This window comes from Cucurbita moschata, unplaced genomic scaffold, assembly GCF_002738365.1.
Source record: "Cucurbita moschata cultivar Rifu unplaced genomic scaffold, Cmos_1.0 Cmo_Scf00095, whole genome shotgun sequence".
Lineage (NCBI taxonomy): Eukaryota > Viridiplantae > Streptophyta > Magnoliopsida > Cucurbitales > Cucurbitaceae > Cucurbita > Cucurbita moschata.
Window position 1 is genome coordinate 154854 of NW_019268611.1, and position 14507 is coordinate 169360.

Here is a 14507-nt window from a genome sequence, read left to right on the forward strand (position 1 = left end):
CGACCTTAAGATCTTCTCCACAACCTGCATCTCGGGTAACATTTCTCCATTTCGATTTAGTTGCGTAATGTAGTCAGATATATTTTCTGACTCCTTCATCTTCATTCTCTCCAACTCGCCACGCAGAGTTTGGAGACGCACCTGATTGATTCGGTTGGTTCCTTTGAACACTTTTTCTAAAGTGTCCCACGCATCTTTTGAAGTAGTTGCCCTTGCAATCTTCTCAAAGTCCAACTCATCAACAGCCCGAAACAGCATGTATAATGCTGCCTTATCCTTTGATCGTAATTCTTTTAGCGCCTTGTTCTGCGCCGCCGTATAACCCGTGGTATCCTTTGGTTCTTCGAAACCTTCTTCAACCACCTCCCATGCGTCTTGAGAACCGAGAAGAGCTTTCATTTGGATGCTCCAATTCTCATAGTTCGTATTCGTCAATCGTGGTAGCAGCATTTGTCCCATTATGTTCGCCATCGGCTCTGATACCAATTTGTTGAAATAGAAATTCACTCTGATACCAATTTTTAGAAATAAACGCTCGCCCTGAAACTAACTTGTTAAAATAACACTTACGAAGTTGTGAAGGAGACGTCGAGAGGGAAGAGACAAGGAGACAGAAATTCTGAAAAACCCTTTTATATTACACTGTTCTTTTTAACTCTGTAACCCCTCTTGCTCTGTTTTTTACCATGTAATACGAATTAATTTATAGGTTTCTAAAATCTAAAATTGGCTACCTCATGACCCACCTTTGGATCATAAAACTACTTTTTTATTTTTTTCATTTAAGTTTATTCCTAAATATAAGTTTAATAATTTAACAGAGATAATCTACCAAATTTTTACGGAATATCTACCGTGTATATCTCTACGAAATATCTGTCAAATATATTGTATATCTCTACGAAATATCTGTCATACATATCTATGTCAGATCTTTCTTTCACGGTAAATAGGCATCATGCTCTATATCCCAACAAAATGGACAATAGAGCACCATTTCAAAGGAGAGAGAGAGAAAAACAACCAAAAAATCGCGTAGAATCGGGCGAAGAAGATAAGATACGATGGATCCAAATCCGGGTTAGACACAACCCGCAACCTAACCTGCAACCCGAGTGAAACCAAATATCAAGGCCCAATCCATTGCAGCCTAGAACCTAGATCAGCCTTGCAGTTGCTACCTGCGTACGCGCACGCCTCGACCTAGGACCCACATTTCGGCCCGATTCACACAACCAGCCCAACCTCACATCTACAGTAGCCCATGACCTATAACCTGCGCCTCGACCCAAAACTGCATGCACACGCATCAGTCTCTAATTGTGTCATGTGGCACACTTGCAGCATGACACCCCTTTGATTCAGTCGGCTTAGGCTGCTCGGCTCTGCGACTCAATTTTGGCTCCTCTCGACTCGGTAAAGAAAAACTAGCCAATTCCCACCATTCCGTTTGTTTCGAAGCTAAATTTTTCCTTATTTAAGTCAAATAAGGTTTATATAAGGGGAAAACTCTCCATTTAAGTTCAATTGAGTTAGGAATTATTAAATTACTAACCAAACGGATATTCCAATAGGAAACGACAACTGGCGATAATTTGGAGCATTTTCGAGGAACGAGAGTTAACGTACTTGAATTAGGGAGAACGCCGGCTAAGGCCAACCAAGTAAGTGGCCTTACCGTCATTGGTTATAATCGTGTGTTGTATGATTACACATGTCCATGGCTTCGCATGTGTCATAGAGCGTATATGTAAACTGTTATGAGAAATGATATGTAAATGTTATGCGATATGATTGTTATGCTGAATTTGATGAATTGATATGGTTTATGATATGTTATATTATGATATGTTGACAACATGCTTGGGATTATTATGTGGCTGTTATGATATATGATATGATCTGTGTACGATATGAATTATTGTGACATGAAAACTTTATGATATGATTAATATATGACATGAGTGATACACTATGATTGACACAACAATCGACGAACTAGCTGAAATCCAACTTCGGCATACGCATGAGAATTATGATAAATGATATGAAAAATTCTATGAGAAATGATATAAAAAATGATATGATATGTACAAAACCCTAGTGAAGTTGTATTAATGATAATTAAAACGAAAGAATGTTGAGACCTCATGCATTATTGTGTGCTCATGCATCGTGAAATACCCTTATTCCGTCACGATAGTACGAACGCATACGCTACTAGGCAGGGGAACGTTCATTATGTTTATCATAATGTTGCCATGACTATCACTACTCCTAACAGGTGTCCGACATCAATAGCTACCAGAGAATGCTCGCCCGACCAGAAAGGGGCACAGGACGTGTGCAAACCAACTGGTGGGTCCATACTCGCACGTGTGGATCATGTAGGAAAATTAAGTACACATCCAAGTTTCTCGTTAGGATAGCTGCCATAGGAAAATAGACTCTTACTCTTATGATAGGTTTCATGCATGTAACTGTATATGTTTGCATTTAACCCCAATAGGGAGGTCGCTTTTTCAGATAAATGCAAGGCTTCCCTGTACGACTGACGGTGACATCGCAACTACGAGACTATGACACATACTTAAGATAGTTTCGTATTTAAATATTAGTAAACTATAGGTTGTTAATTGCATTTTCATTTAATAGCACACAGGTTAGTATATGATATTTTATTTTATATTGTTTTTCTTTTTAGTTCAAATTGAATTAGTGTGTTTAAGGGCCTTAAATGAGCATGTGAAGACTAAAGTTAATTTTATTACGGAGTTCTAATTGAATTATTTCCATATTAAATATTCATGATATGTAAACAGTAGTCAATAGTGACCTTAGGTTATGTAGAATATGTAGGGTCGTTACATATATTTTATGATTTTTCATTTATTTTAAAGTTACATTTACATAAAAGTAAATTATGTTTATAGACTACAAAAATTACGGACTCTTGAAATATCTCATCAAAGTGAACGATTTTGTTTTAAGGCTATATAAAACTATGTATGAAATGCCTCAAATAAAATGCAGTAAAAAGAATTTACATCCATTTAGGACTTTAGTTGTATGCTTAAAATCATTCAAACTTAAGATATTAGATCAATAAGATAATCCAAATCTTACTTTTTTTTTTTCGAAGGATTCTTTATCATTTTGAGACTCTTGGATATTTAGATCTAAAAAGTTATTTTTCAATAAAATTATTAGATCTAATTCCCAAAATTTACAACCATTTAGGACTTTTATTTTATTAATGGTTACTTGAAATTTTTTTCTCATCGAAAAAATAATTAATTTGTCAATTTGTTCCAATTCTCAACTTCAATATATTCTCTCTCGGACAATTTTCAATAAATAAGTCAGAATCTAATAACACTTTCATTTGAATACTCCATTGATTATGATTCTTCCCACTAAACGAAGGAAGGTGGGGTTGCAATAGCTTACCCTTGTTGCCACTTTTGATCTTGAGCTAGATACCACTCGTTAAAAATGCAGTAGATCCTCACTAAACTCAAGAGACGAGAAGAAAATTGATCTTACACAATTTAAAAGAAATAAGATTACCATGTTTATACTAGTAGGAAAATAATCAAAACACATCAATATTAAATATCATACTTATAATTTTTCACCAATACATTAATATACTTGGTGCTAAGCTACTTCTATTTTCTTTCATGCTTCCAAAGCTTGAAGTTCATTGAAACTGAGTCGAATTAAAGACCTTATAAGAGGTGTGGCACTTATGTGATGTTGCAAAGTCGCTAGAACTTTGTCCGGGCCGAACTATATTGGGTCATCTTGCTAGAACCTTGCCTTGGCCAAACTATATTGGTTCTTCTCTTCTACAAGTAATGTATCGTTGAAGTTCGTTCAAGGCAAGTGCGAGGAAGGCTTGAGGAGAGATTTGTCAAGGAGATTTAGGTCAAGCTCGCTATTCACTTGTTATAAGGGTTATAGTAGACTCGACCTCGTTAAGCTTACAATGGTAGGAACGAGAGGGACGAAGCAACATGTCAACATCATATCATCAAGGGGCTAACCCTTCATCGTCAAGTTCAAGCAATGCCTCTTTACCTTCTTCTATGCAATCTCTACTACCACAACCAATGTGTAGGCAAATCGAGTTTTCTTCCTCTAAACTGATTTTTCACAATTACATGTTCGTGTAGTAATGTTGATTTTTTTTTTTTTTTTTTTTTTTGAAGAGTGATAACTCTACCAAAGTAGAATTGTACATCTTTTTTTGCCATTAATTTGACGCACCATTTTCTCATTAATTGCTCCATTTATTATAATTATTAAGCCTAAAATTGTCCAATTGTCCAGTGTGGTTCAACAGGAAAAGAATATCAATTTGCATAATTCGAAACTAATTGTACATTTCAAGGAAAAGAATATCAATTTACATAATTCAAGACTAATTGTACATTTCATTGAGTTATTTGGTAAAATTTCATAACATTTATGTTGAACCATGATGCTATAGCACATCTAAAAATAATGACGATAAATGTCTTTACAAATTGCTAATGTCTTTACAAATTGCTAACCCTGATTCTGCAACCATGCGAAAAGCAAATTTTTCCGAGTATAACATGAAAATTACAATCCACTACCAAATTAAGAACATCCTAGGTAGACAGCAACCCTAATTCTGAAACAATACAAAAAGCAAATTTTTTTAGGATAACATGAAAATTACAATCAACTACCGAATTAGGAACATTCTAGGTAGACGATTTACTCTTTTTCGAGAAGACACAGCAACTGTTTCAAACGGAGAAGACGCGACAACTGTTTCACACGGAAACAGAGAAGACGCAACAACTGCTTCACACGGAAACGGAGAAGACGCAACAACTGCTTCACACGAAGAAGACACAGCGAAGACGCGACATCTGCTTCACACGAAGAAGACACAGCGAAGGCACGACATCTGCTTCACACGAAGAAGACACAGCGAAGGCGCGACATCTGCTTCACACGAAGAAGACACAGCGAAGGCGCGACATCTACTTCACACAAAGAAGACACAGCGAAGGCGCGACATCTACTTCACACAAAGAAGACACAGCGAAGGCGCGACATCTACTTCACACAAAGAAGACACAACGAAGACGCGACGACTTCAAACGGAGAAGACAAGGTGACGACTTCAAACGGAGAAGACAAGGTGACGACTTCAAACGGAGAAGACAAGGTGACGACTTCAAACGGAGAAGACAAGGTGACGACTTCAAACGGAGAAGACAAGGTGACGACTTCAAACGGAGAAGACAAGGTGACGACTTCAAACGGAGAAGACAAGGTGACGACTTCAAACGGAGAAGACAAGGTGACGACTTCAAACGGAGAAGACAAGGTGACGACTTCAAACGGAGAAGACAAGGTGACGACTTCAAACGGAGAAGACAAGGTGACGACTTCAAACGGAGAAGACAAGGTGACGACTTCAAACGGAGAAGACAAGGTGACGACTTCAAACGGAGAAGACAAGGTGACGACTTCAAACGGAGAAGACAAGGTGACGACTTCAAACGGAGAAGACAAGGTGACGACTTCAAACGGAGAAGACAAGGTGACGACTTCAAACGGAGAAGACAAGGTGACGACTTCAAACGGAGAAGACAAGGTGACGACTTCAAACGGAGAAGACAAGGTGACGACTTCAAACGGAGAAGACAAGGTGACGACTTCAAACGGAGAAGACAAGGTGACGACTTCAAACGGAGAAGACAAGGTGACGACTTGACTATGCCTTCGAAGAGGCTTGACTCTTTTCTTTTGGAGTCAAGATTTACCAATCTATTGGCATGACTAAATTTGACTCTGATACCATATTAGATGAACAACTCTCCAGAATGGTATGATATTGTCCACTTTGAATATATGCTCTCGTGACTTTAACTTTGGGCTTTCCCAAAATACCTCATTCCAATGGAGAGAATATTCCTTGATTATAAACCCATGATCATTCCCTAAGGGCTTTCCCAAAATACCTCATTCCAATGGAGAGAATATTCCTTGATTATAAACCCATGATCATTCCCTAAGGGCTTTCCCAAAATACCTCATTCCAATGGAGAGAATATTCCTTGATTATAAACCCATGATCATTCCCTAAGGGCTTTCCCAAAATACCTCATTCCAATGGAGAGAATATTCCTTGATTATAAACCCATGATCATTCCCTAAAGTAGCCGATGTGGGACTTTCATCATCCAATCCAACATCGAGAAGACGCGGCAAGCGTCCCCCCAAACGAAGAAAGACGCTGTTAGGATCACGGAGGAAGACACTGTTAGGATCGCACAACAACGGACGCAGCCAAGCGTCCCCTAAACGAAGAAAGACGCAGCCAAGCGTCCCCTAAACGAAGAAAGACGCAGCCAAGCGTCCCCTAAACGAAGAAAGACGCAGCCAAGCGTCCCCTAAACGAAGAAAGACGCAGCAAGCGTCCCCTAAACGAAGAAAGACGCAGCAAGCGTCCCCTAACCGGAGGAAGACGCAGCAAGCGTCCCCTAAACGGAGGAAGACGCAGCAAGCGTCCCCTAAACGGAGGAAGACGCAGCAAGCGTCCCCTAAACGGAGGAAGACGCAGCAAGCGTCCCCTAAACGGAGGACGGAGGAAGACGCAGCAAGCGTCCCCTAAACGGAGGAAGACGCAGCAAGCGTCCCCTAAACGGAGGAAGACGGAAGACGCAGCAAGCGTCCCCTAAACGGAGGAAGACGCAGCAAGCGTCCCCTAAACGGAGGAAGACGCAAGACGCAGCAAGCGTCCCCTAAACGGAGGAAGACGCAGCAAGCGTCCCCTAAACGGAGGAAGACGCAGCAAGCGTCCCCTAAACGGTAAACGGAGGAAGACGCAGCAAGCGTCCCCTAAACGGAGGAAGACGCAGCAAGCGTCCCCTAAACGGTGGAAGACGCAGCAAGCGTCCCCTAAACGGTGGAAGACGCAGCAAGCGTCCCCTAAACGGTGGAAGACGCAGCAAGCGTCCCCTAAACGGTGGAAGACGCAGCAAGCGTCCCCTAAACGGAGGAAGACGCAGCAAGCGTCCCCTAAACGGAGGAAGACGCAGCAAGCGTCCCCTAAACGGTGGAAGACGTAGCAAGCGTCCCCTAAACGGAGGAAGACGCAGCAAGCGTCCCCTAAACGGAGGAAGACGCAGCAAGCGTCCCCTAAACGGAGGAAGACACAGCAAGCGTCCCCTAAACGGAGGAAGACGCCGTTAGGATCGCACAACAACGCACACACTCGATCTAGATGAATACAAAGAACAGGATAGAGAAAATGCAAGGAGAACTCTGACTAAAGGATTTATATNAAGACGCAGCAAGCGTCCCCTAAACGGAGGAAGACGCAGCAAGCGTCCCCTAAACGGAGGAAGACGCCGTTAGGATCGCACAACAACGCACACACTCGATCTAGATGAATACAAAGAACAGGATAGAGAAAATGCAAGGAGAACTCTGACTAAAGGATTTATACGATCTAGATGAATACAAAGAACAGGATAGAGAAAATGCAAGGAGAACTCTGACTAAAGGATTTATATTGATGACTTCAAGTATGTACAGTAAGAATACAGAGAATACAAAAAGTACATTTGTTAAGATACCAGTTGCTAGGATCACACAGAAGGCGCAGCAATCGCCCCCCAAACGGGGAAGGCGCAGCAAGCGCCCTCCCCCCAAAAGGAGAAGGCGCAGCAAGCGCCCTCCCCCCAAAAGGAGAAGGCGCAGCAAGCGCCCTCCCCCCAAAAGGAGAAGGCGCAGCAAGCGCCCTCCCCCCAAAAGGAGAAGGCGCAGCAAGCGCCCTCCCCACAAAAGGAGAAGGCGCAGCAAGCGCCCTCCCCACAAAAGGAGAAGGCGCAGCAAGCGCCCTCCCCACAAAAGGAGAAGGCGCAGCAAGCGCCCTCCCCACAAAAGGAGAAGGCGCAGCAAGCGTCCTCCCCACAAAAGGAGAAGGCGCAGCAAGCGTTCCCCCAAACGGAGAAGGCGCAGCAAGCGTTCCCCCAAACGGAGAAGGCGCAGCAAGCGTTCCCAAACGGAGAAGACGCGAGAAGACGCAGCAACTCTTTCAAACGGAGAAGACACGAGAAGACACAGCAACTGTTTCTGATGTAAAACTAGAGGGCCGGAAGAAAAACTTTTGAAGGCATAGAGAAAAAGAAGATCAAGAAGAATGATAGATTAGGGCAAAATGGTGGAACAACAAAAAGGTGGAGAAAATCGAAAATCAAAAAGAATAAATTAGGCCAGGAAGAAGAAAACCCCTAATTCAACTGCGGTTGACAAGGCAAAGGCAGGAAGAAGAATAGAACCCTTCGTCCTCGTTTCCCCAAGACCAAAACTTCAAAAGCATCAAAGTTCCTTTAAACTCACCTAAAAATTAAAATGCATAATCTTGCTAGGCAGGATACATCAATATAACTTTTTTCCAGAATAGCCATTGATATTCAAATATACATCAATATATGTATAAGTTTGAGGGTTGGATATCAACATTGATGTTTCTATCTAGGTCAACCACGCAAAAATCTACAAAACTAACATTTTCATGTCATGCCAGCACATTTTTGCAAGTTGAACACCTTCTAGAACGAAGGCAACTATAATAGTGCCATCTATGACACAAAATCTACTCACTACTCCTAAAAGCATTTACAATAGAACTAACTACCAAAACAATAATATTAGATTAGTTGAAAAGCATACCTCGACATAGGTTATGGTCTAGACCTGGTTGGGGACGTGGTACGATTTCCAAGTTCAGTAGCACGACCACCCTCACGGAAACCAAATAGCCTGGGCATTGCAGAAAATCTTGAATTGTACCGCTGAAACTTGGATTTTTTATCATGTACTCTAGGAGATGAACTTGTAAACACAGGTCCAGTTGATGGACGCTTTCGAGGGTACTTCATTGAATGATTTTTATACTGAATACTCTTCCGTTTCTTCTGCAGTTGTTGCAGTGTGGAATTATTGGATGGATATTGCTGCTGATGGGGTTGATGGGTTGGAGGAGAATGTTGCTGATGGGGTTGATGGGTTGGAGGAGAATGTTGCTGATGGGGTTGATGGGTTGGAGGAGAATGTTGCTGATGGGGTTGATGGGTTGGAGGAGAATGTTGCTGATGGGGTTGATGGGTTGGAGGAGAATGTTGCTGATGGGGTTGATGGGTTGGAGGAGAATGTTGCTGATGGGGTTGATGGGTTGGAGGAGAATGTTGCTGATGGGGTTGATGGGTTGGAGGAGAATGTTGCTGATGGGGTTGATGGGTTGGAGGAGAATGTTGCTGATGGGGTTGATGGGTTGGAGGAGAATGTTGCTGATGGGGTTGATGGGTTGGAGGAGAATGTTGCTGATGGGGTTGATGGGTTGGAGGAGAATGTTGCTGATGGGGTTGATGGGTTGGAGGAGAATGTTGCTGATGGGGTTGATGGGTTGGAGGAGAATGTTGCTGATGGGGTTGATGGGTTGGAGGAGAATGTTGCTGATGGGGTTGATGGGTTGGAGGAGAATGTTGCTGATGGGGTTGATGGGTTGGAGGAGAATGTTGCTGATGGGGTTGATGGGTTGGAGGAGAATGTTGCTGATGGGGTTGATGGGTTGGAGGAGAATGGTGCTGCCAGGCTTCATGGTTTGAGCGCAGTTTTTGCGCTTCGGACTTATCCCAATTCAGCTGCTGTTTCATTTCGCCCTTGGTCGGATATGTGCGTTGGACTTCGCAATTGGCCCGAGGTGGTGATTGTGGCTGAACAACGATGGAATGTGGCTGTTGATCAGTCAAACTTATTGGTTGACCATGGCTGTTGCGTATCAACCTTTTCATATCTTTAAGTGAAACAACAAGGCTTTCAAGCCCTTGAGAGGAGATTTCAGAACCAAGGTTACAATCTGCAACGCATGTAACTACTGAATTCACAGCATCTATCTCCTTGTCTATGGCTTCAACCTGTAGTAGTCAAAGTACAAATCTTAGCAAAAAAACAAAGAAAATAGCACCCTATTTCTTTCCCATCTTTTAGGGCCTGTAGAAGGCAATATGACTCAATGTTCATCTTTTTGAGGATTCCTCGAGAACAGACTACTAACCATGGCAGCACGGACATCTTCCTGACCTGTATTGTCTTGAATGATGGCTTTTACAGTGGCATTCCTTGCATCTCGCAAATATTCGTTCAGGATCTGTACAGGTCGAAATGATGCCAACTTGTATCCACATATAAACCTGACGGCCCTAACAAACTGCTTTGTTCCAATAAGATTTTGTACAAGCTCTGCAAAATGCAAGAATAGGAGACGAAGTACCCCATTAGAATGGGGCTTGAATTGAATGCCACGGAAGAAATTATATTGAAAGCTTTTGAGAACAGTTTTGTAAAATCAAATTTCAAAACTTAAATGAGAAGGTAAGGTAATGTACGGGCTTCTTGTTTTCCTTTCTTCCAATACAGGCGTTTGGTACCTGTTCCTTTTTACTTGTAACATGCCTAATGAACGTTAACAAAATAATAAAATCAATATAAACATTTGATTATTCTATTTTAAAAATTTAGTTCGACAAGCAGTTAGGTGCAGCTTTGTAGCACATTGAGATGTGCATTTTACCTGCCGGACCTGCCCCAAACAAGGAGGGGATTATATTCCCCACCCGTCCCCGCCCTGCCCCCACCCGTCTCCATCCCCGCACAAAAATAAATGAGAAATTTTGCAGAGATGAGAAATGAAATAGGTGGGGGGGATGGGGAACAAGAATGGGATACAAATATTTTTAGTAATTATGAGCTAATGTCCATAAGTTTTTGTTCATGATTGATACCAGAAAGTAATACTATCCCGGAAGTGTAAGGAAATCTGAGTCAATAGCTATATTTTAACATTATTCCCAAGTCCTAACAAAGAAAACTAATTCATCAATCATGGGATTTTGACGAAAAGAATATGCATGATGCTCCAATGTTCATGCAAGTTGACTGCAGGAATTAGAAAAGAACAGAGAACGCAACTAACCTTGTATCTTTTGATTATACCCAAACATCAGACACAATTCTGATGCCTGTTCATGAAGCACTACGTTCTCAAAGAGCTTCAAAATCTCATCCCCACTGAATGAAGTCGTCAATCCATACGACACTATGAGTAGCAAGAAGACAACAGCATCCATAGAACCATTTGTATCATTTCTCATGTTCAATTTCAAGTCAATTGCAAGCTTCATTGCATCTTCTCTTTCCTTTGGACCAATACTTGGTGAGATTTGCTTTAGTTGCTTTAAAAGAAGTGTGGACCACCTCAAGAAACTTTCTTCAAAGCCTATCTGTTCTTTATTCAACTGTTGGTGAACATAACCTTTAATCAGATCCAAGACAAGTTTTGCAGGGTCTGATGACTTTTCAAGAAATAATAAGATTGCACTTGGCACCAATTTTTGTCTAGTCAACTGATTGTTTAGAAGTAAATATAATCTCTCCTCATTTGGATCCATGCTGAGCTGCTCATTTTTTAAGGAAGACAACTCCACTTCTTTGGCTGGCAAAGATTCTGGTTGCTCCGGTTTAGCTGAGCTAGGAGTTGCTCTGCCCTCTGAATAAAATGAGAAACAAATAGCAGAGAGATTAGACAATTTAAAACCAGCCAGCATTAGTTGGCATCTGATTTTAACAACTACATCAAAGAGCAGGATCAATGATAACATCACTTCCATGGGTCCGAATCCAGGTAGATGCATATATAATTTAATGCAAGATAAAAGCATATAAAGGTATTAATTATGACAACTACACCTAGGAAACTACTTTGCCAACAATTTGTAGTAAATGAGTATAAAAAAGATGAGAAAAGGACATAAACTGCTTACCAGAAGATTTATCTCCAATACCAAGCGCTCGGGCTAGCTCAAGTGCTTGTTTATATTGTGAAACAGAATTCAGAAGAATCTGTAGTTCAGCTGCATCAAAATCTGAGGCCAACTGAAAATTAGCCACAAGTAGCAAGAATGCCACCACTTCCACATGATTATCAACTGCCATTGACATCTTAGCCTTCCACTGGCCAGCCAGCTTTAGAGCTTCTTCTTTCAGTGGAGCCGTGATTTGTGGTGAGAATTTCAATAATAGTTCAGACAGAAAAATGCATCCCCTCTTGGCATTATGAAAATCGATTTTTGCATCTTCCGACACCGTATGTGGAGAGTAGAACCATCTCAAAGCATCTAGAACCAACTTAGCTGGATCAGAGGATGTTTTTAGAGTAATAATCAGTTCCGTGCGTACCAAATCATGTAGTTTCAGATGTTCACATAAGAGAACTAACAGAAGCGTTCCATCCAAGGCCGACCCGGTATGAAAATTCAACATATTAGAACTTGCAGTTGGTATGCAGCCTGATTCCTCCTTTTTTACTAATCTTACCTTCTCATTACATGTTTCCATCAAATCTCTGACTAAACTGATATCTTTTTCTTTTGAATCAAGTTTCTCACCCAGCCCCTTGTGTTGTATTTCCTTTAATCGACCTTCACCGCCTTTATCCAGCAGCGCTACCTGGGAAGCCAAGTCTGCTTTTAAATATTCAATCTCTTTTAGGTACGTGCTCACTTTCTCATCTTTCTTGTTGAGCTCCTCTAATCGTTTTTCAAAATTATTTTCTTCATTCTTAAGATTCTTTGAGCGCTCTTCTATTGATTTTCTCAACAAATTGAAATGCCCTTTTTGAGCTTTTAGGCCTTCAAGGCATTTATCCACTATCAAAGAAATGGAATCGTGTTCTTTCATCACAGGAGGAAACTCATTGTTCGAGTAGTCATCCATGGATTCTTGGAGTGGATCAAGATGATTCTCCTTCAACTCCCATTCCTTCGAGCATTGGATAATTTCCTTAACTATTGCACTAGCATAATTTGTAAGCAGTATAACAGCATTTTGACAATCTTGAATAGATTGTTGGGTGCTGTCGAGCTGCTTTTCCTGCACATCAAGTTCTTTACTATGCTCCTTGATACACGTTTTGATGGATTCTAATTCTGATTCCTTTGATATTAACTCTTCAGAAAGAGGCTTCAACTTGCTCTCCATTACACCAAACTCCTTCTCCTTAAGTTCAATCTCTTCAGTCCTCAATTTTATAGCCTTTTCCATCTTGTCTAATCTCTTCTCTTTCCACTTTGTGGCAATCATATTTTGAATTGTCTGAAGCTCCTTTTCTTTAAGTTTGAGTTCTACGTCGCTCTCTTTAATTGCCATCTGAATTGCATCATATTGTTTCTTCTTGGTTGCAAGCTCTTTTTCATGTTCTTGAAGCAATTCTTTAATCATTTCTACACTCTTCCCCTTGAAATCACATTCAATTGATCGCTCTTCGATTAACTGTAGTATTCCATTTAATTTTTGTTCTTTTAATTCCATCACATACTCACAATCGTCAATCCTCTTTCGAATCATATCAAAAGCCTTCTCCTTATCGTCAAACTCCTTCTTAACGTCCAAGATTCTCGTGCATACTTTATTGACCGTGTCTTCTTTCAATTCAATATCCTTCGACAAACCTCCCAGTCTCTCTTGTGCTAAATCCAATTCCGACTCTTTCAATCTAATCGCATCATCACACTTCACAATCAAACGATTCAACTCGAACAATTCATTCTTCTTCAACTCAATCTCTTTCGAGCATGCATCAATAGATTTCTCCACATCCTCCAACTGCTCTTCCTTCAACTTAATCGCCTTCTCCCGCCGTTCAAGCTCCTCGTACTCCGTCTGAATCATATCACGAGTCGAATCAAAGTGCATCTCCAAGTCCTTCCACTGAAGACTAAGAAGCAAAAATGAAGAAGCCTCCATATGTAACCGTTCGTGCGCTTTGTACAGACTACTCCGCTTCCACTCCGCAACTTTCATATCCGATACAATCTTCTCCATATCGAAAAAAACTACTCTATCTTCCCAACCAAAAAAAGAATAAAAAAACATATAATGCACAGCAATATACAAATAGCACCAACCAATATACGAGGGAAGAAGCAAAAGAAAGCAAAAGAAAGCAAAAGAAAGCACAAGAACGAAGAATGAAAAAGGAAAAGCTACTGTTAAGAAAAACGCCGCCGCATGTAAAATGCAAAAGAGAATACCGAAACCAAGTGAAAACCCTAGAATCCCGCCATTGAAGAGGTTCAGAAACAAGAAGAAGCGGAAGAGTGATGAATACGGCAACTACAGGCATTCCTTCCACTCGGCTCCACCAGCCCCCATATTTATAGAAAAGAAGAAGCAAATAATTTAAAATAAATTAGGAAGATATTATTGTTAATTAATTATGATTTTTTTTTTTTTAAATTTTCCCCAACCGCTATCCTGTGATCACGGTGGTGGGATGAATTTTAAGATTAAATCTATCCGTTTATCTCCGATAATTTAGCAGCTTCTCCCAACGAACCGTTTTTTTTTTTTTTTTTTTTTGGGTTAAATTAATTAAAATCTCATACAACATAAAT

At 40.8% G+C, this 14507-nt stretch overlaps 2 protein-coding genes across 4 annotated transcripts; both read right to left on the bottom strand.

Annotated features, from left to right (window-relative positions):
• Positions 1 to 5097: 5097 nt before the first annotated feature.
• LOC111439470 (nuclear pore complex protein DDB_G0274915-like) lies at positions 5098 to 8462 on the bottom strand. The gene is made up of 3 exons (XM_023077144.1): positions 8433 to 8462; positions 7615 to 8086; positions 5098 to 5702 (listed from the first exon to the last, which is right to left on the bottom strand). The coding sequence occupies exons 1-3, from the start codon at positions 8460 to 8462 to the stop codon at positions 5098 to 5100; spliced, it is 1107 nt and encodes a 368-aa protein (XP_022932912.1).
• LOC111439474 lies at positions 8463 to 14258 on the bottom strand. 3 transcript variants are annotated; one of them, XM_023077152.1, is made up of 5 exons: positions 14145 to 14258; positions 11877 to 13955; positions 11030 to 11602; positions 10112 to 10296; positions 8463 to 9971 (listed from the first exon to the last, which is right to left on the bottom strand). In XM_023077152.1, the coding sequence occupies exons 2-5, from the start codon at positions 13933 to 13935 to the stop codon at positions 8739 to 8741; spliced, it is 4050 nt and encodes a 1349-aa protein (XP_022932920.1). In that variant the 5' UTR covers positions 13936 to 13955; positions 14145 to 14258; the 3' UTR covers positions 8463 to 8738. The 3 variants fall into 3 exon arrangements, with proteins under 3 accessions (XP_022932920.1, XP_022932919.1, XP_022932917.1); XM_023077151.1 differs by having other exon boundaries at positions 8463 to 9604; positions 9638 to 9971; positions 11877 to 14258; XM_023077149.1 differs by having other exon boundaries at positions 11877 to 14258.
• Positions 14259 to 14507: the final 249 nt, after the last annotated feature.

Coding starts and splice junctions, on each gene's coding strand:
- LOC111439470 (XM_023077144.1), bottom strand. CDS start 8,462: ATGGCTATTCTGGAAAAAAGTTATATTGAT. Junction 8,087..8,432: donor TGGAAAAAAGTTATATTGAT/GTATCCTGCCTA, acceptor TCCGTTTGAAAG/AGTTGCTGCGTCTTCTCGCG. Junction 5,703..7,614: donor CAACTGGTATCTTAACAAAT/GTACTTTTTGTA, acceptor CTCCGTTTGAAG/TCGTCACCTTGTCTTCTCCG.
- LOC111439474 (XM_023077149.1), bottom strand. CDS start 13,986: ATGTTTTTTTATTCTTTTTTTGGTTGGGAAGATAGAGTAGTTTTTTTC. Junction 11,603..11,876: donor TATTGGAGATAAATCTTCTG/GTAAGCAGTTTA, acceptor CATTTTATTCAG/AGGGCAGAGCAACTCCTAGC. Junction 9,972..10,111: donor AAGATGTCCGTGCTGCCATG/GTTAGTAGTCTG, acceptor TGACTACTACAG/GTTGAAGCCATAGACAAGGA.